Source organism: Haliotis asinina, chromosome 12 (assembly GCF_037392515.1).
Source record: "Haliotis asinina isolate JCU_RB_2024 chromosome 12, JCU_Hal_asi_v2, whole genome shotgun sequence".
NCBI lineage: Eukaryota > Metazoa > Mollusca > Gastropoda > Lepetellida > Haliotidae > Haliotis > Haliotis asinina.
The window spans coordinates 832,501-855,327 of NC_090291.1; the positions used below are offsets into that span (position 1 = coordinate 832,501).

General features: G+C 40.4%; 2 protein-coding genes across 5 annotated transcripts in view; one reads left to right on the forward strand and one right to left on the reverse strand.

Moving 5' to 3' along the window:
• Nucleotides 1-9,862, forward strand: part of LOC137257929 (GDP-D-glycero-alpha-D-manno-heptose dehydrogenase-like) — a 12,706-nt gene extending 2,844 nt beyond the window's left edge. Inside the window, exons 1-2 of one of the 4 annotated variants that reach the window (XM_067795440.1) lie at nt 7,369-7,627; nt 7,964-9,862. In XM_067795440.1, coding sequence (XP_067651541.1) covers nt 7,989-9,002 — 1,014 coding nt within the window. In that variant the 5' untranslated portion in view covers nt 7,369-7,627; nt 7,964-7,988 and the 3' untranslated portion in view covers nt 9,003-9,862. Of the gene's footprint in view, nt 1-7,368; nt 7,628-7,748; nt 7,873-7,963 lie in introns of those variants that run through there. The other 3 variants (XR_010954607.1, XM_067795438.1, XM_067795439.1) reach the window with 3 other exon arrangements.
• A 9,390-nt stretch (nt 9,863-19,252) lies between these two features.
• LOC137257928 (sodium- and chloride-dependent betaine transporter-like) overlaps nt 19,253-22,827 on the reverse strand; it is a 33,713-nt gene continuing 30,138 nt past the window's right edge. The window contains exons 11-13 of the mRNA XM_067795437.1: nt 21,455-21,555; nt 20,925-21,092; nt 19,253-20,655 (exon numbers count right to left, since the gene is read on the reverse strand). Coding sequence (XP_067651538.1) covers nt 20,509-20,655; nt 20,925-21,092; nt 21,455-21,555 — 416 coding nt within the window. The 3' untranslated portion in view covers nt 19,253-20,508. The remainder of the gene's footprint in view (nt 20,656-20,924; nt 21,093-21,454; nt 21,556-22,827) is intronic.

Consider the following 22,827-nt stretch of genomic DNA (forward strand, 5'->3'; position numbering starts at 1 on the left):
GTGGTTATATCAAGCGGTATATAAGAAGTAACAAGTAACAAATGGGAAGGTCAGGATGCAATAGCGGGGTTTTGTTGCCAACAAACAAGGTGAAAATAACAGGGTGCTTAAAATCGACATGATTAATGTTTACAGAGTATGATAATAATAGCGACACTGAATATCTAAAGGAAACTAATGTTCAGTTCGATTTGTAACTCGTTTTCCTTGTTTACCATAAGCCCATCGGGAAGATATGGTCAGAAAAGAATCCTAGTTTCGACAGGCACGATTACTTCTATTACCTCCCTTGGTTCTATCTGTAACTGCCCCGGAACCGTCAGTTGCATGCATCTTTATATATTTGAATAGTTTGCATTCTTCAATGTTTTAATCGTGCAAATATCTGGATCAGGTCTCTCGGGACAGTATGTCGGATTTTGTACTTCGTTGTGTTTCGACTGTGTGTGAAAAGTCATGTGACAAATAGCTGCATACAATATGTGTTCAGCTAAAAGAATCTCTAATGCACGCAGTTATTGCACGACGACATGCATCGCGACCACTGAAGTGTGGATGATTGCTGAAGTGTGGATGATTGCTGAAGGCCAAATCTGCACTAGATCTTCACGGGGCACTTTATGGTTGCTCTGCATCTGTCTCGTCTGTGGCGTCTGAATACCGAACTCAGTCGTGACATGGAATCCCCAGTCCAGTTCCTAAACGCTGTTGTCACCTCGTCGAGCTTGAATAAACACGTTTATTGTTTAATAAACAATGACCAGTGAAGTTATGTGTTTCATGCATTAAATAGAACGATTTATACGATATTTATACGATTCATAGTTCTGCATTTGTTAGAATTTTTATTTTGTTAAAAACATTATTATGCTAATTGAGTCTTTCTCTCAATGTCTCAGTTGTCTCCGTGTTTGGACTGTGCCATTACCAGTAGGTAATACGCTTGGGTGAGGCGAAGCGGTGGACCGTGAACCTTGTTTTGATAACCTGTGGGGGACATGGGACTGACACCAGTAGAACATTACACACACGCACGCACGCACGCACGCACGCAAGCAACACACACGCAACACACACACGCACGCACGCAACACACACACACACGCAACATTACACACACACGCAACACACACACGCAACATCCATGCATGCATACATACATATTTGTATGATACTTATCCCTCTGATTAGTTGAAATTTCATTCACAGGAGAGAATTGTGTGCTACTGTGTCATAATGAGTAGTTTTATTGGCGGTGTTTTATTTACACCGTGTGATCTTCAAGGCTGTGTACGTAATCTTTAAGGTAACTACATTAGAAGTTCCCCGCGTACCCAGCTGACCTTTGCGGTAATTTAAGATTTACCCAACATGAAATTGTTGAATGTTTCATTTCACCAATGGTAATGTAAAGATGATCCGTTGCCTCGAAATCAATCGCATGTTACACCATGCAGTTAGCGAATATTAACGAGCGAAGCCGATGGCAATGCAAGGGGGGTAATTCGACTTGTTTTCCGTCGTCTGCTAGCGATCAGAGTCGGCGAAACAGTTCTCCAGTCATCTTGGAAAAGAGATTCGAGACAAGTGGATGAAAGGTTTGCCGGTAGTTTAATGATTGCACGACCGTTAGTCCTCTTCTCGAGGAACGTTGTATGACTGACTGTGTGTGTCCGCTCTGGGTGCTAAAGGTCGCTAACAGGTCACAGCACGCTCTTTGAGGTCCCCGACTGGCGGATTCGACGACGAAATCAATGGGACTAAGTCCAACGCTTAACTGGATTAATGAAAACTTTGAAAACAGAATACAGCCGACTGCACTCCAGGTAGAAGTGATAATTTTTACCGTTGGTCGAGGAGGAGCTGAAATTCTTGTTTGACATTGCATATGTTGCAAACTTGAATACGCTAGAAAACAATATGAAGAAATTAGCAGATAATCCCATGAGATTACCTCACACAATACAGACTGAATTATGATTAGACATTACCCCTAGGTATGCACTGGCTCAAGTCAGTTCGTTATTCTTATAAACTACCTTGGTTTTCATACTGTAAACATATTTACAAATACAAATTCAAGGTGACAGACAAGGAAAAGAAAACAAATAAACATTTTGTTGTGATAAGAGATGATGGGTGATATATTTGGATACATTTACTAGATCTCGAAATGGTTTGGTAGAAAATAGTTTCGTAAACTCTATTTTATTTGGTTAGATGTGTGAGTGAATATTGTTCCCTCGAAATGTCTACAGATTTGCAATGAAAAGCATGATAATATTCATCATTCATTTTAGAAGTGCTTTGCTGATACGGTCTTTCGTCCCTTGGAATATTCTATCTCAATAGATAAACCATGGCTACATGTTCTAAATCTCAATGATAGTAAAGAAATAAGATCTGGAAGGAGGAGACATGCATCAGAATGGCTTCAGGCGTTGGTAGGTAGGAGCGTGTTTGCCAGCATAACTGGAAACCCGGAAACCCAAAGAAAACGTTTGGAACATCTATGAAACACTGAAGTATATCACGGGAAATTATTAAAGTTTGATCATTACTACGGTGCGATTGTGACATTCATCACATCAATCTCATAACTTACATTTATTGACAGATACATATTTTGCAGGCCCCAAATGGTGGTGGACCTTTGATGGTCACTAAGATATTGAGAAGCTGATGTTCGTTGAAGTGTCTTTATATGCTTACAGTATTGTTGTCATACAATGAACAGGCTAATGTAAATGTGTTTCATCCTCAATGACAAAACTTATTATTTCTTGTACAGTATTCACAAAACGCCTTCCTGTCGGAGAGTTATCCGACCTTCCTGTTTCAATCCTTAAATTATGGTTTCGGCATGGACAGATATCATTTCTGCCGTATGGGCATAATGAAAATGAACTTCTTAATGAGTTCGATGATAGTTGTTTCATCGGCTAACGATGATGATTTCAAGGAGGGAAGGGTCTCTCTCTCTCTCTCTCTCTCTCTCTCTCTCTCTCTCTCTCTCTCTCTCTCTCTCTCTCTCTCTCTCTCTCTCTCTCTCTCTCTAGCCATAGCCACAAAGGATGATCAAACACCCTCTCTCAGGCGTTACTCTGAGTTTAATTTTTATACTAAATATTTTGGAAATGTTTTTCACATGAAAATGAATGCCAGTGAATATCAGTTGCAAAGCTTTTGCCCATGTGAAACAGCAATTGTTACCTGTTGATATCATGATGGCGTATAAGCGAAATGGACGCCTATACACTTATATAAGTGGAAGACGCGGTGGCTGAGCGGGCTAGGTGTGCTGGCGATTAGGTGCCTGACTCGGAGAGTGTGTGTTCGAATCCCACATAGGACTTAACCCAACAAAAATACTAGGATCTGTACTTTACTAAGAAAGTGTAATCCCAAATATAATATATGTTACATCTGACCACTTTCTAAATGGCATTATGTCATCATAGATTTTCACATATTTAACCTACACCTCACTGGTTAAACACAACTTGTCAGTAGACACATGGTCGTGTAATAGCTTTCACAGCTATAGGCTAATTTCATTCATCATTCCGAAATGTGGGTTCTTCAAAAGTGAACCAAGAGCATTTTTCGCCCCCTGTACATGCGCATGTTTCGCATGTAGGTTCTCATAGATGCGTATGTAAAGTAACATTTAAAGGGCACTAAGTAATGTGGACATTTTATGTTTCAAAATGACATAAAATGTTTTGAAACGCAGCATATGCTTTTTCACGACTTTATGGTCGCGATTTGGTTTGATGCATAATCATGCAACGTGGTTGTGCTTTAAAGTTAATAGAATGACATTGATATATACTTTGTTATATGCTACATGGTTGTATTGTATAGTTGTGATATATGGCTCTGTTGTATAGGTATTATATATGGCTTTGATTTATAAGTGTGTTATTACGGTTGTGTTATGTGGATGTGATATAGGTTGTGTATTATGCTTGTGTATTATGGTTGTGTTATGTGGTTGTGATAAAGGTTGTGTATTATACGCATAGTTGTGGTGAAGTTTGAGTTGTATGGTTTTGTTCTATGGTTAAGAGACATTGTTGTGGTGCAGTTTGTGTTCTGTGGCAACGATCGATACGGGTATTGTGTTTGCATCTGTGGTTTAATAATGAAATGGATGGTTGTGGGTCATTATTTCAAGCTTCCGTTATGCAGTTGTTTTTCTTGTGTTTTGGTAATTGGGAGGTTACGTAGCTGTGGCACTTCTCTCTCCGGCCTATGAGATTTATAACTGATCTAGATGAAATTTCCCGCTTCGGACTATGGTCGTTTTGTATGTCCCTGAGAGATACTAGTGTGCAGTAATTAAGCCATGACTGATAAGGTGTCAGGTCATTAACACGATATATGACCGACCGTGATTGGCAGATCCATATCATTATATTTCTATTCACACTTCGTTAATTGAAATTGATTACTTGTACCTCTTTTGCACGTGGCCTGTATTCAGTTTACTTCTGTGACCTATGAAATCAGTCATGTGTGACAGAGATAAGTGCCATATAAGGAAGTTACCATGAGGACGTGTTGTATGCATGTGTATTAACATTTATTGTGGAATTTTGAATGGGCTCGAATGAATGAAACATAGAGTCAAATTAAAAAAACCCAATACTTCGTCCATCTCACATAAAGTGTTGAAAGTCTGTGTTGGAATGTTCGTCATACGTTTAGGCACATGACCCACACTCTGGGATTGTGAAGACTAGCTTAAACAAATTAGTTTTCATTTTTAATAAATATTGACTGATATCATAACACCAAAGAAATGAGTCTGATTTTGACATAGTTACTTTATGATATAGTCATATATTACTAATTTGTATGCCAGGACTTGACTGCTTTTAAGTCTTACCTATTACGGTTATTGTATTATTGTCTGAGGTTTTAGTAAGTCAAGCAAGTTTAGTTTGGGCCTCACAATGGGCTCCTGCTATTTACACAAATGTGTGGGGGTATGTGTGGTTGAAGAAGTCTTAGGTTACACCGAAAGCCAGAGCTCGTTTTCTCACAAGGTCCTTGCTCGTGGAATATTCTACTGGTATCCGTCCCATGAAAGGGTAACCTCCCACAACACCCACGTCCCATCTCCCCTACAGGTTATCAAAACAAAGTTCACGGTTCACAGCTTCGCCACTCCCAAGCGTATTCCCAGTTTTAGTATAACGGGAGAGCCCAAACACGGAAACAGAGATTGAGAGAAAGACTAATATGGCATAATAATATTTTTAAGAAAATAAAAATGCTAACAAATGCAAATCTATTAATCGTATAAATATTTTGATCGATATTTTCTGTCAAATGCAGTACTGAATTGTGCAAAAGGTGTTTTTCTAAATGCATGAACTTCATAACTTCATTTTTCACAGTTAAACATTGCCATGTAAGATTATCTTACGTCACACATAAATGTCGCTTTCTGATTGGATGAGCGTTTTTGTATTATTTTCAATGTAGCCTGCGTTACAAGACACCCCGTTGCCAATGGCAAGTCATTCGGTACTTCGTGGTTGTACTTCTTTATCTCGAATAACATTGACTCAAGTGTGATGTAGGGATATTACCGATGTTTTGTGAATTCAAGTCGATGTCACGACTGAGTTCGGTCTTCAGGCGCCACAGATGAGACAGATGAAGAGCAACCCCAAAGTGCCCCTCGATGATCTTGTGTAGATTTGGCCTTCAGCAATCATCCACACTTCAGTGGTCACGATGCATGTCGTGTACTAAATACCAATACAATTTGAGAACACATGATTTCCTCGTTCGTTTTCGTTAAAACATTTTATATATGAATTTTCACACACGATCGAAACGCAACGAAGTACAAAATTCGACATGCTGTCCCGAGAGACATAAAAGATTGATGACAAACTAATCGTGCCTGTTGAAACTAGGATACTTTTCTGACCATATCTACCCGATGGACTTATGGTAAACTAGGAAAATGAGTTTTAAAACGAAATAAACATTAAAGTCCTCTAGATATTCACCGACGCTGTTGTGACCATACGATGTAAACATTAATCATGTCGATTTTTAGCGCCCTGTCATTTCCCCCTTGTTTGTTGGCAATAAACCTCCCGCTGTTGCATCCTGACCTTCTCACCTATTGATTTGTTAAAAAAACATGGTTTTCAGGAAAGTTCGAGCCTGAAAATACTCCTACATAGTAGGACTAAGTACACACGTTGAATGCTCCGTTCGTTTAGAAATTGCGAGGATTGCAACGATGGAATGTGATGTTTTTGAGGCTCACAGCAGACGATTTCAAGAGTGACAAAGGAACTCATTCACACTTATTCTGGATTGTGCCTAATTGTTTTGTGTTGTGTGGGTACGTGTGAAGATCCATTGCGATGACAAGTGGTTGTGGAGATTGTTGTTTTACTCGGGATAGTTTAGACCTGTTTCCGAAGTTTGGCCACCACTGGTTCCAGCAATTATCTGTACCACAGATGTTATTGTTTTATTATACACGTCATCGTAATGACTTTGAATGTTTCTCAGCGACACTCCAATGTGCCATTTATGCTAAGTTTGAAGCAACATATGGAGTCCTTTGTGTACAAATGTCACGGCCTGTACTTTTCCAATTTCGAAGTCGAGATGTAACAGTTTATATACATATTGTTTCTATGGCAATAATTTAATGTAAAATGTTATTAAAAGTATGTATGTCACTAGTTTATATACCTCGGTATAGTCACACTATCTGTTGATGTTGGCAGTACCATAAATCAGTTAGAAATATCACCGACTATGTATGTATGTATGTGTGTGCGTGCGTGCGTGCGTGCGTGTGTGCATGTATGTATGTATGCTTGTATGCATGCGTGCGTCTCTTTACATACGTGGCATACTTGAGAGGATATTCTGACTAGGTATACAATGTAGTGTTACTCGTAAACACACTCAGACATACGCAGACATACTCAGACACACTCAGACACACTCAGACAAACTCAGACACTCAGACACACTCAGGGAGGTTCGGGGTACATCGCTCTCCTTCTGAAAGAGCAAACAAACGTGTACATTATATCCTGTTGTGTGACCTCGGTGTATTTTCAGACATCGATTTACATGAGTCATTGCCAGGCACCACCTATTCGATTGTTATATCGTCATTAATAATTTACACCTTACGTGGCACTGCAGACATTTTGTTGCAGACGCATTAACCTTGCAAACGCACTACGATATGATCTGCATACTGAGCTGTTTAGGCCCAGCTCGCCCATGGTAGTGCTGCAGTGCACTAAGTGTTAGTGATGTTATAGCCTTGGCCTAGTTTGGAATATCTGCATGTCGAGGACCTATTGGCATACGCTTTTGCAGGCCTAGTTGTATCTGTCTCTATGTAGTGAAACTGGGACGATACTCGCGTTGGGGTGTATTTGCGTGTCTGCATGTACAATTGTGATTTTTTCATGTCAGTTTACCTGTAATGTTAGGGAGTAACTCGAATAACTCCTGGCATGCTGCGTTACTGAATTGAGGCCATGGCTGCGTTTTGAATGTTGTATAATTTGCTGCATGTGCAGTGTTACTGTTGTCACTCTGACCTACTAGTGTCCGCGTAAAGGTATTGTTGCCCTCGCTTTTGACATACATGTATTTGTGGATGGCTTTATGTAGTGTTGTCGCGATCCGTACTTGACATGACCATTGAGGGTTAATCTTCATGTAAATGCAGTGTGTGGTTTGTCTTGATGCAAACAACTGGGGATTTTGTATGCCAGTGATGGGCCAGTTCCGTGTCTGTATACATGACCATATTCTGGTAGGACTGGCAGTTCAGTCGTTGCTTGCTCCGCAGACAATAATAAGGTCATAGTCGTCTTTTTCACCTTAGTGCAATGGCACCAAAATATGTATAAAAATATACGTCTTTTCCTAATGAATGGTTGATCTTTTACAGAAAGAAGCAACAAGGCACTACAAAGATGAACAATATCATCCATCACTCCGACAATGGGAATGGCTCTGTCAATGGTTATTCCAACGGATCTCCAACAATAAGCCGAGGTCATGTTCTGATTACTGGGGGCGCCGGGTATGTAGGTACAAGTATTATACCTATACTCCTGGAAGGAGGCTACGAGGTCACCGTGTTCGACTGTTTCAAATGGGGCATTTCATCATTATTACCTTTTGCGGAACATCCACGTCTCACTATCGTGAATGGCGACATCATGAACAAAGATCAACTCAGGGAGGTTATCAAAGAGAAAACAGCAGTTATCCATCTAGCGGCTATTGTTGGTTATCCCGCATGCGACAAGGAGCCTGAGCTTGCGGATCAAGTGAACATTGGTGGTACACAGAACGTCGTGGATGTCATGTCACCTGGACAAGCGCTTGTCTATGCTAGCACAGGCTCATGTTACGGTGCAGTCGATGGTGTCTGCACCGAAGACACCAAAATCAGTCCTCTGTCTAAATATGGCAGTTCTAAGGCCGGTGGAGAGCAAGTGACTCTCAAGGCCGGGGGTGTGGCGCTGAGGCTGGCAACCGTCTTCGGAATATCACCTCGACTCAGACTGGACCTCCTTATCAATGATCTTACATACAAGGCGCTAACAATCAAACATTTTGATCTCTATGAATCCCATTTCCGAAGAACATTTCTTCACGTCAAGGATGCCGCCCGAGCGTTTGTATTTGCACTGGAAAACTACAAGGTCATGAAAGGAAAAGCATACAACGTCGGCGATGAGCGCATGAACCTGACGAAGCTGCAAGTGGCTCAAATCATCCAGGAGCAAGTGCCTACATGTAAGATCACCGAATCCAACTCCGGAGAAGACAAGGACAAGAGAGACTATGAAGTGTCATACGAGCGTATACGGAAGCTAGGCTATAGATCGACAATAACTGTTCAAGAAGGTGTGAAGCATCTACTGAAGGTACTTCCTTGTGTACATGTCGGCGAGGTTGCCCGATTTAAAAATGTGTAATTTATCATGATAGATTTCACACACGTCACAAGGATAGCGCGGGGACAATTTCAACAATTATTAATCATTGAATCACATTCATGTGGACTGAGGGACGGTGCCAGCAAGTGCTTTCCGTAACAATCAAGAACGTATGACTTTGTTGTTCCTGAAACCGCGTTTCCTGAACATTCATGTTGGTGACGTCATTAGTCATTACGTTGATCCTGATGTGTCTTGCTAGGGACAGTTTACTGGAAACCTTCCCCATGAACTTCTCTTCTGGGAAGTGGCATTGTCTACCTGTGTTTGGAACTAAATCTAAATATCAAATAAAATAAATATTAAAATTGTTTTAAATTTAAACGTCATTATAATCATATTGCAGCACTTCCCAATCAGTATAACCTATTTGTTCATATGTATTGGCATTATTTATTCATCGACATTCATTTACTTCACATCTTGAAAGAATATTCCCTGTGTTGCCTTAGTGTTGCTACGTCAGAACGACTTTAAGGGCATGTATTTGCTATGTGTTGTTGTTAGAACTAAGTGTCAAAAATCCGAGTATGACATTCCAAAATGTCAGTCATCTATGTCATGTATATATGAATTGCCTCACGTGGCAGCAAAGCACAATATATGTTCCACGATATTCCCAAAAGGATTAATAGTAAATTAGACAGATCCTTGAAGGTCCCCAAACTTGATAACTATGTGGTTACAGGTTCTGGTTCCGTCATTTATTTTTGCACAAAGGATGAAACCGGAATAGGATGGTTGTAACTATTCCTTCTTCATGGTAAACTGGAGAATGACAACAACTGAGACAGGGTTCCACACGAACCTGTTGAATAAACTCCGCTTCTCACCCTTTACCTGAAAGAATTGGTTTTGTTTGTGTAACTATGAGTTTGTAGCTAAGGTAAAAGCAAACAAGATGATTACTCGCGTCAGACATTCCCTCACACGGAAATGTGACATGGTTTACAGTTCTGTAAGCCTCATGTGCCGCAGCCTACAATTCCTTTAGACATGCAGCAGTCTAAGGTTCTTTTAGGGTGAAATACATCTATACTTTGAAATAGTGATAGAGTGATAGATAAAAACGGGGGCATTTTACGCATGTCAGCTTCTGTAATATAAGGAAGATGGCATTAGGGAACATTCCTACTCAAAGGTGATATATTCCGATATGTTCCGATATATTCCGAATCGTCGTGTTCCTCATAAAGCTTGATAAAGATGTTTTTCTTTTATGAAGACCTTTTTCTGGTGTGCAGCTTATATGAACGTCAAGTGTTCCATCTTCGGGGATTTATCACATGTACCATCTACAGTAATCACAGTAGCATGTCATGTATACCATCAACTGAAAAGATATTTACCATGTATACCATCTACAGAAAAAAATGTTTTCCATGCATACCATCTACTGGATAGATGTTTTCCATGCATACTATCTACTAGATAGATGTTTTCATGTATACCATCTACTAGATAGATGTTTCCATGTATACCATCTACTAGATAGATGTTTTCCATGTATACCATCTACTGGATAGATGTTTCCATGTATACCATCTACTAGATAGATGTTTCCATGTATACCATCTACTGGATAGATGTTTCCATGTATACCATCTACTGGATAGATGTTTCCATGTATACCATCTACTGGATAGATGTTTCCATGTATACCATCTACTGGATAGATGTTTCCATGTATACCATCTACTAGATAGATGTTTCCATGCATACCATCTACTAGATAGATGTTTCCATGTATACCATCTACTAGATAGATGTTTTCCATGCACACCATCTACTGGATTTTGTTATGTATGTGTCTGTCTACGTAACATGTAGCACTTACAGCAATTGTCATCAAATGAACTCTGGTCATATTCAGTAGAGTGCCATGTCTACCATCTACAGTAGCGTGTCACATGTACCATCTACAGTAGCGTGTCACATGTATCATATAGAGTTGCCTGTCACATGTATCATCTACAGTAGCGTGTCACATGTATCATCTAGAGGTGCCTGTCACATGCACCATCTACAGTAGCGTGTCACATGTATCATCTAGAGTTGCCTGTCACATGTATCATCTACAGTAGCAAGTCACATGTACCATCTACAGTAGTGTGCCACATGTACCATCTACAGTAGCCAGTCACATGTGTCATCTACAGTAGTGTGTCACATGTACCATCTACAGTAGCGTGTCACATGTGTCATCTACAGTAGCGTGTCACATGTACTATCTACAGTAGCGTGTCACATGTACCATCTACAGTAGCCAGTCATATGTACTATCTACAGTAGCGTGTCACATGTACCATCTACAGTAGCGTGCCACATGTGTCATCTACAGTAGCGTGTCACATGTACCATCTACAGTAGCCAGTCACATGTACTATCTACAGTAGCGTGTCACATGTACCATCTACAGTAGCCAGTCACATGTGTCATCTACAGTAGCGTGTCACATGTACTATCTACAGTAGCGTGTCACATGTACCATCTACAGTAGCCAGTCATATGTACTATCTACAGTAGCGTGTCACATGTACCATCTACAGTAGCGTGCCACATGTGTCATCTACAGTAGCGTGTCACATGTACCATCTACAGTAGCCAGTCATATGTACTATCTACAGTAGCGTGTCACATGTACCATCTACAGTAGCGTGCCACATATGTCATCTACAGTAGCGTGTCACATGTACCATCTACAGTATCCAGTTACATGTACTATCTACAGTAGCGTGTCACATGTACTATCTACAGTAGCGTGTCACATGTACCATCTACAGTAGCCAGTCATATGTACTATCTACAGTAGCGTGTCACATGTACCATCTACAGTAGCGTGCCACATATGTCATCTACAGTAGCGTGTCACATGTACCATTTACAGTAGCCAGTCACATGTACTATCTACAGTAGCGTGTCACATGTACCATCTACAGTAGCCAGTCACATGTGTCATCTACAGTAGCGTGTCACATGTACTATCTACAGTAGCGTGTCACATGTACCATCTACAGTAGCCAGTCATATGTACTATGTACAGTAGCGTGTCACATGTACCATCTACAGTAGCGTGCCACATATGTCATCTACAGTAGCGTGTCACATGTACCATCTACAGTAGCCAGTTACATGTACCATCTACAGTATCGTGCCACATGTACCATCTACAGTAGCGTGTCACATGTGTCATCTAGAGTTGCCTGTCACATGTACCATCTACAGTAGCCAGTCACATGTACCATCTACAGTGGCGTGTCACATGTGTCATCTAGAGTTGCCTGTCACATGTACTATCTACAGTAGCCAGTCACATGTACCATCTACAGTAGCGTGTCACATGTGTCATCTCGAGTTGCCTGTCACATGTGTCATCTACAGTAGCGTGCCACATGTACCATTTACAGTAGCGTGTCACATGTGTCATTTAGAGTTGCCTGTCACATGTACCATCTACAGTAGCCAGTCACATGTACCATCTACAGTAGCGTGTCACATGTACCATTTACAGTAGCGTGCCACATATGTCATCTACAGTAGCGTGTCACATGTACCATCTACAGTAGCCAGTTACAAGTACCATCTACAGTATCGTGCCACATGTACCATCTACAGTAGCGTGTCACATGTGTCATCTAGAGTTGCCTGTCACATGTACCATCTACAGTAGCCAGTCACATGTACCATCTACAGTGGCGTGTCACATGTGTCATCTAGAGTTGCCTGTCACATGTACTATCTACAGTAGCCAGTCACATGTACCATCTACAGTAGCGTGTCACATGTGTCATCTAGAGTTGCCTGCCACATGTGTCATCTACAGTAGCGTGTCACATGTACCATTTACAGTAGCGTGTCACATGTGTCATCTAGAGTTGCCTGTCACATGTACCATCTACAGTAGCCAGTCACATGTACCATCTACAGTAGCGTGTCACATGTACCATTTACAGTAGCGTGCCACATATGTCATCTAGAGTTACCTGTCACATGTACCATCTACAGTAGTACAGATACTTCTGCATCATGTACAGTAGCGTGTCATGTGTACCATCCGTGCGTGCTTGTCACATCTATAATCTACAGAGGCTTGTCACATGTATCATGTACAGTAGCGTGCCATGTGTATCATCAACAGCAGGTACCATATCCAAACAATTGTTACATTTTCCAGATACGAACAGTTGTCACGTGTGCAATTTCAAATAGATTAAATGCTGTGTACACAATGTAATGTAATGTGTTCCATGTACAGAAGCATGCTTTTCGTCATGAGTAGCTTTTCCCACGTGTACAGTCGACACATGCGTCTCCCGTACAGTGCACTTAAGCTTGTTGAATGTACCATCTACACATGCGTCTCTCGTACAATGCACTTAAGCTTGTTGAATGTACCATCTGCACATGCGTCTCTCGTACAATGCACTTAAGCTTGTTGAATGTACCATCTGCACATGCGTCTCTCGTACAATGCACTTAAGCTTGTTCAATGTACCATCTACACATGCGTCTCTCGTACAATGCACTTAAGCTTGTTGAATGTACCATCTGCACATGCGTCTCTCGTACAATGCACTTAAGCTTGTTGAATGTACCATCTGCACATGCGTCTCTCGTACAATGCACTTAAGCTTGTTCAATGTACCATCTACACATGCGAGTCTTATGTACTAACCTACGATGTTTGTCATGGCTGTCATCTACAGGTGTTTGTCTCTCGTACAATGTGCAGAAACTTGTCAAATGCACCAGGTGCTTGCTATGCGTTGTGCTTTGGTTTCCACGAGTTCATATCATAATATATATAAGTTAGCCATTACATCGCTCGTATATTATATATACACAATAATATATAGACTTTCCGTTTGTGAAGCTGGGAGAGTCTCAGGTCATGTGCAAAACTAACGGAGTATTGTCCCACAAGGGCAAGCGACAGCTGTTATACCAGCATTCTAAAGGTATCAGGCGATCAATAAAGTGTTGTTTTGCTTTGACAAGTTAGTCCCAGTTAAAAACCTCAGTACCGTGCTGTTCCATGTCGATTCTCAGGGCCTCTTATGTTACAGATGTATAAAGGATACTAAACGACCCTCAGTGTAATACCATTTTTACTAATGATTTGGTATCGAACGAAAGCGAAAGTGTTACTTCACGGAAGCGAGTTTAGTACTCCTTTTATTACGCGCCAACATAAATTGACAGAAACTATGGCGAACTTGTATAAAGTGTGAGGAGTCAAGCAAGGTCTAGTAAAATTGCGACAGCGACATTACCATTGTGACGTCCCAACATTGAACAATTTTGAAGTCATACGTCAAGCGATATTACACTAGTGCAGTATTGCCATAAAGATAATACACTGCAGTATCTTCAGCGGGCGAGTAATAATGGAAAATTAATTGTTGTAATATGTAAGCCTTTGACAAATGCTCCATGAAGGACATTCCCCTTGCTGTACGGTTGGCAAGAGGACATAGTTTGAGGGACGTCCTCTCTACAGGAAATCGATACTAGACCAGATGTTGTTCCTAATCAGTAGACCAAGTCCATGAATAATTATGAATAATTTCATGAATCATTCGATACAATGAACATGCATATTTAAGTTAAATGGCGGTCACAGGCACATGCGCAGTCAGGATGATGCAGTTAACACACCAACAACCAACAGAACTACAGGTGGATTGTCATAGTGGAGATACTACCTGTAGCGCCATAGTATCAGGTAGTATCTGTGTTGGATCACTCGTGTCATCGCTTCTATTGGCTCATTAAGGTTTCAGTTTCATCCTCGTGTGAGGCATAAAGGTTTTAACTTTGTGGGATTTTACATTTGATGGTCATCGTGGGCTTCATGTATAAGATATCCTTGTGGGTGATTAATATTTTGCTTGTGGGAAAGGAATATACAGAAATGAGCAACTGAAAACTGTTTATCAGGTGCACATGTAAATGTCCCCGTTAACTAAACGTTCGATAATCGGATGGAGGCTTCACAACACTATCGGTCATATGAAAATGTGTTTTGTTTTGTTTTATCTAAAGACAGTTCCGCCAATATTATCTCTCCAGCAAGCGTGTCATACCTGTGCTTGGTTTTGGAGACATGTTTACCATTAGCTTGAGTTCGTCAAGTTTAGCATCTGCAGGAGCTTTTCATATGTACCGTCGATTGGACCGTGTTATATGTACCTCTGCATGGATTGTTTACGTGTGCCATTTACAGAAGCGTGCAGTGTACCTCGATAGCAGGTTGGATCACTTCCAGTGGATCATTTAGGTCTCGGTTTTAATCCTTGTGTGTGGCATAAAGGTTTTAACCATGTCGGTGGTTTTGACTAATTTTCTCTTGGGCTACATGTATATAATATCCTTGTGGGTGATTAATATCTTGCCTGTGACACAGTTTGTGTGGGAAGGGATATATAGAAATGTGCACTTGAAAACTGTTTATAAATACTATCCATCTTGTGTGGACCTTTTCCATCGTCCATCCCAGTCTGCTGTAGAAATATGTGACACACGTAAGTATAAATACACGCATCTGTGTGTAACTTCTCCGTTAGCGAAAAACGCGGTAAATGGATAGAATCTTGACAATACTTTCGGTCAAATGAAAATGTTTTCCGCTGCGCCATCATTTTGTGTCAACGTTTATTCAGAATACAGATATTGCTTTAATGCAGAAGTTTATTTTTCCAGGATTAAATCATCACAAGTTCAGAGTTCGCTTACTAAATATCGATGTAACGCTCACAATTTCAAAGCTGAAGCGAGACGATTTACCCAAACTGTAAATGAAATAGATATCCAGTGTCCATTTTAGAAATAAGATAAAAATATCTGCCTTATTGTTACGACAACTTACCGTCAAGACATAAACTCCCCGTGTTACTTCGCACAGAAAATGTTGTCATTATATGAGGTAGTCCTTGTGTGTTCTACCACATAGTTTGATTGAGAAAAAATCAAGTTGCTAATAGGCGTTTATTGATTCTTATAATTTTCAAGTTTACAGGTTGCGCATTAATTCGCTGTTATAATTTTACACATGTTCTGTTAGCCTCAAAGCCACTTGTACAAATAAAAATATGTCTGTCTGCCTGCTTGCTTGCCTGCCTGTCTGTCTAGATTCGTGTGCCACAAAAATGTTAGTATTCTAAATACATTTTTCACTGATACAATAAACTCATGAAAACGAATATGGGAAAGTACAAGTGTTCATTTATTCTGTTCACGGTTAAACAAAGGAACAAATGTACTATCATGTGTCCCCTTTTTCTTTTCCCTGAGTATATCAGCAAGTATTTGTAAGGGAATAGAACGTTTCATGTCTGTGGACAGGTGTTCTTTTCATGTGATATTTGTTGTATATATGTATGTGTGCAATGGTATTGATATTATCGTACATGATCATGAACACGTTGCGGTGCTGCCTTATGACTGGTGTTTTAAGAACATAATAAACATGTTTTCTTTAAAGTTTTGATATTATCTTGTTTTGTGGATGTTTAATCGTAACGTGCTGCTAAAGCAATGCCATTCTCTTCATGTCTTGTGAAATATTGGACACATCTATTTCGTTTGATGGCGGGTTCGAATTTTTGCTGTTGGGATGTGACGACGTGTCAACCACGTCATCGAGCTTGACCACCCAATCAGGCCAGTCGCCTTTTACTACAAGCATGGGTTGCTGATGTACAGTTCTAACCCTGATCATCACGACTTTTTGTTTTAGGAAAGAAGAAGCTGTGGTGCTTCCATCAGCCTGGGGAAAATTCTCAGACTTTTGTAGAATATCAATCGAAATGAGTTCAGTGAGTCTTGATATTTTCACTTTTGTTTGACTTTCGAAAAAAATACATGTTTGGAAATGTTGTAGAAATGCAGAAATTGCCATCATTCTGCACACCAGTATCACTTAATAATTATTATTGGGTTTTTAAAAGACATTGAATCGATTGATAAATTATTATAAACGTGTGCATTGTAAAGATTAGTTCAACATTTGTGTTTGTAAGGCTGAATACATAACTTCGATTGTTTTCTTGACAGGTTTTTATTTTCAAAATGCATTCATCTTCAGCACATAATTTGATTTTTCGTCACGATATTGCTGAAATATTCGTGATGTGGCGCTAAATATGTACCCACTGATACCAATATCCCGGCCGATGTGTTGTCACACCAGTTCTTAAAGGCATTAAAGGCAAAATACATTCTCATGTGTGCGCATAAAATTAGGAATAATTAGGTCAATTTGTTCTTTCAAATGTGTTTCAAACGTCAGAATTTAAATATGTCCATTACATTATCAGACACATAAAAATTTAAAAATCGAAAGTTTCAAATGCATCTTGTGTTCAGGTTTAGAATATAAACGATGATCAGATATGCATTGAATACTGACGGAGCACAAGCAGAATCAATGAGCTGTGTGTCATTACATTTCCTTTCAGTCTGATGCAGTCCATGCTCATTAAAACCACATGAGACACAGAAGAAATACAAGAGCATTTAGCTAATTTCATCTGTTTCTCGAGCTGTATATCCACGAAGGGTTTGTAAACAAAGTCACATCTCGCAATAATGTTCAGTTCCATTATGTCAGATGAATGTGTGTGTGCTAGTCGGGGAAACATTAGTCTTACTTTTAGCTTCATCATAGTAGAATATGATCGAGCGAGACTGAGAGTCAAGCAGTAAATGCAAAAATGTTAAGTGTCATAATTATGGCAACTAAGATCTCTTTCCAGATGATATCTATATGCATAACGTAATGTAGCGTTCATAGAAACATACCGACAGAACAGTATGCTGTGCTTTCCATTACTTATTCCTGTAGTCAATTATCCGTTAACCCTTAGCTTAAAGCGTGCAGCCAACTCCAGTACAAGCCACCCCTTGGTAGAAAACATGCAGCCAACTCCAGTACAAGACACGCTCTTAGCTTAAAGCATGCAGCCAACTCCAGTACAAGACACCCCTTGGTGGAAAACATGCAGTCAACTCCAGTACAAGACACCCCTTGGTGGAAAACATGCAGTCAACTCCAGTACAAGACACCCCCTTAGCTTAAAGCATGCAGTCAACCCCAATACAAGCCGCTCCCTTAGCTAAAAGCATGCAGCCAACTCCAGTACAAGCCACCCCCTTAGCTTAAAACATGGCGCGCCGAGAATCAACCGAATAACATAGAACCAATCATACATAAGTCGACTGATTAGTCTGGCTGACTGTTCAAAATTTGACGAATCGGGCCGTAACCGTTTTATACAACCCCAGAAACCACTAAACAACCCCTTGGCGAGAGTCTGGGTTAGAACTTATCTTCACGAACCCATGCTTGTCGTAAGAGGCAAGTAATGGGATCAAGTGATCAGCCTCGGTGACTAGCTTGACACATATCATCTCATCCAACTGCGCGGATCCTTGCTCATACTGTTGATCAGTGGCTTATCTGGTCCAGACCCCGTTACGAAAGAATATATGAATACGTAATGGTTGCAACAGTACGAGCGACAATTTTGTGCAATGCGTAATGATCTGAAATTTCAAGGACACGATGAATGCAACGTCGCAAAAAACAAATGCTGTATATGTTTCTAAAAACGTCACCTTCATCGTAAAATGGAAAGCATTACATTAGCAACAATAATAGGAAAGAAAAAAACAAGACATTGTAATCATTACTTCATCAATGATAAATACTCTTGAAGAAAGGCAAAGACATATATCTCCCAAGAATCTGAATCTGCTTTGCTTAGCACAGCACTAAGCAACATTCCAAAAAAATTTAGTTTGGTTATGTTTTAAGATAATATATCCATTATCCGTTGATCCTATTTTCACCTCTATATTTAATCCTGTTTTGCAGCAGTGCAGAGATAAAATACAGAACAATAATTTATGGATAACATCTTCTATATTGTTATATTTACATGTGGTCCTGCCGTGTGATAATGTGATACCTATTGACCTATGATGGTAAAAACAGACATTTGATTGGTTTATATCAGGCACATATAATAGTAAAACCACTTGGACCACCTCACAAAGGTTCCCCTGGTGCATTTTTTTGTGTCTGGGGTAAGTACTCTTATGAACTGAGATCTGTTGTGGAAAATATATTGGATAATATGTAATATGCACGTGGACGCACAGCAAGAAATCTTATCAGTTGAGATAAAAATAAACAAACAAACAACAACAACCATCGATGGAAGGAGTAACCGATCACACTTTCATTGGTCAAATTACTCTTATCTGGAACAGTGGATTTGACAAATGTTTATGTTAATCGATTTACTTGAACCGAATTGAACTTTATTTCCGTTCCGGCTGGGTTTTGCGGCATACTGAATACAAATGCCCTTCAAAGAAGTGAAAAGAATACAAACAAGTGTCCGTGTAAAAACAGCATCCCTTCCTCAAAGGACTGACCGTCAACAGGTAGACCGATTGGTCATCACTGTAAATATCTTGGTTGTATTTTCACGAGAAAACTCATATTTCATACGTATAATGTTACCCTGTTAGAGGTGAGACAATAAGCACACGAGATGAGACATGTTATTACTTCATATGTGTGCGTGTTTAAATTTGCCGGTCTATTTTTGACAATGTGTTGAAACCTCTGTGGTTCAGCAACAAATACAATATTAAACAGAAATATTCAAATTCTTTTAAACTATGATGCGATTCCAAGAATAAAGTGCAAAATTGCTCTTGCTATGTAAACACTGAACGTAATGCTAGGCTGTCCTGTACAGTGAGTTCGGAAGTTTCGAAACTAACCAGAAACTACATGCCCCCCAAAAGTGGCAGGTGTTTGCTTCACGTGCAGGCAATCCCTGCATTACATTCCTTCAATGTTCATTTAGACATATGGACGTTTTTAAAAAGAATATATTCATGACGCCTTACACTATGGATATCTTGTACACGGTTCAAAGTAAATGTTGATGTTTCTGATATAGAAAATATGCCAGTGCCTTTTGCCAGGACGCATCGTATATTCTGAACAGCGTCGATTTCAGTGTGCACGGCCATTTAAACATTATACATGTTGTGCTTCTGTCTTAACGTAGCGCTTGACGTTTGTCCTGTATACCTTTTCCCAGTAGGAATGATAAAGTGAAACGACAACAAGAGATGCTCGCCTGTATTAAAGCAGCACACACCCCGGTACCTGTAGGCCGGTATCTTTCCCACATTGTCCACTCTATTAAATGCAGATACAACGTCTGTACAGGTGCGTCATTGAGTCATATAGCTTGTGAAATCATTTGCAAAAATATGAACGTGCAGTTTATGACTCAGCAAATTGATAGTCATATACGGTTTTCTCCGTCGTTTGTTTAAGTTACCTTTTTATGAACGTCTGCCTTTCCATAGATTAGTCTCCTCGCTCTGCTGCTCAAGAAGGGCATAGACGGTTTGTTATTCAATAGCGTACAAGTGATGAGTGGGTCTAACAAAGGCTTCATACAGGTTCTTCCCTTGTAAATATAAAACGTGCATTTTCCAGGACTGAGATTTTCTCTCCGAGCCACAAGTCATACTCGTCAGCCCTGATACACTGTGTGGCAGTTTCCCATCCCGAATCAGGAGCTAATGATACCTTCATTCTCTGTAAAAAGAAACACATATACCAGTGGTATACAATATTTAATGCAGAAATATGCTGGCTTTTTAGTTTTTGTCATATGCAGCTGCTAAGAGCATGGGTACTTACAGTTTTTTTGAAATTTATAAAGATAAACCAAAAGATTGTTGAATACCGCAGAGCATTGTGGATGTTGTATAAACTCACCAAACGGAACACATTTATTATTCACCGAATATATTTTCGTTAAAATAACATGCAGCACAGAACTCGCTGAACTGTAACGTGTTTACCTCACGGAAGGAGCCTTGTTGTGTAGCAACTTTAATCACCATTGTAACTGGGATGGGCACCAATGAAACAATAGCGATGAACCAACCAACCAAGACGGAGAAAGGTGGGTACATGTAGTGCCCGTATGAAGGTGATTTGAAGGTGATCAGTGTTACAATAAGGCCAGTCTGTGGAGAGACGTATTGAAACATATATGGCACACAAGTGAAATAATTGTATAGAAAAAAATTATACACACGCACGCACGCACGCACGCGCGCACACACACACACATTATTAGTGAGTGCGTGCGTGAGTTCAGTTTAACGCCGCACTCAGCAATATTCCAACCATATGAGAACGGTCTGTATAATCGAGTCTGGACCAGACAATAAAATGATCAACAGCAGCAGCATCGACCTACACGATTAGAATGTGTTGATATGTGTCACCATAGCGACCTTGATCACCCTATCCCGTTAGTCGACTTTAAGACAAGGATAGATCGCTGAAGACCAATTCTAACCCCAACCTTCACATGTGAACTTACCAGAAGTAGCGCAGGTGTGACGAAGCTGCACAGTATTTTGTATATAACAGGTGGTTGCCTGCCCATCATATATTCTACATCGACAGAAAACCGGCGGATTCCTTAAACGAACAATAAGAGTACATGGGAACATCATAAACAGTGTTGGAAATGTAGCAATAGATTAAAGCATAATAATTTTAATGTAAAGCGATAGGTGTCTTTGACTTATGTACCGATGAAGCTGGTTACATATAATTACCTCATTCTACCTTTTGTTGACAAAAAAGACTTCAAAACCACACCTCTTGCGTCGTTCTTTTGTCACCCATTAAGGTTTTGAAAAATTGTATCCTTTTGTTACAGATACCTTATCAGGTTTGTGCAGCTCCCTTGTTTTCCTGATCAAAATCACTTGTTTTATTGTGTCTTAGCATGGAGGATAACATGAGCTGAACAGGCAGGGGAGAGGGATACTTGGTCTACCATCTACACCTGATCTTGGGAGGCGAGTACTGGAGCAGCGTAGGTAGTAGTACAACCAGACTCACGCACATCCATCTCGCTTTCTCCCTATTCCACTCTAAAAATCACGTAGTCTGAATGGAGCATCCATGATAAACTACAGCATGGTATGGCAGGGCAGACCAGTTGACTTAGTGAAGCATCCATGATAAACTACAGCATGGTATGGCAGGGCAGACCAGTTGACTGAGTGAGGCATCCATGATAAACTACAGCATGGTATGGCAGGGCAGACCAGTTGACTTAGTGAGGCATCCATGATAAACTACAGCATGGTATGGCAAGGCAGACCAGTTGACTTAGTGAAGCATCCATGATAAACTACAGCATGGTATGGCAGGGCAGATCAGTTGACTGAGTGAGGCATCCATGATAAACTACAGCATGGTATGGCAGGGCAGACCAGTTGACTGAGTGAGGCATCCATGATAAACTACAGCATGGTATGGCAGGGCAGACCAGTTGACTGAGTGAGGCATCCATGAAAAACTACAGCATGGTATGGCAAGGCAGACCAGTTGACGGAGTGAGGCAGTCATGATAAACTACAGCATGGTATGGCAGGGCAGACCAGTTGACTTAGTGAGGCATCCATGATAAACTACAGCATGGTATAGCAGGGCAGACCAGTTGACTGAGTGAGGCGTCAATGATAAACTACAGCACGGTATGGCAGGGCAGACCAGTTGAGTTAGTGAAGCATCCATGATAAACTACAGCAGGGTATGGCAAGGCAGACCAGTTGACTGAGTGAGGCATCCATGATAAACTACAGCATGGTATAGCAGAGCAGACCAGTTGACTTAGTGAGGCATCCATGATAAACTACAGCATGGTATGGCAGGGCAGACCAGTTGACTGAGTGAGGC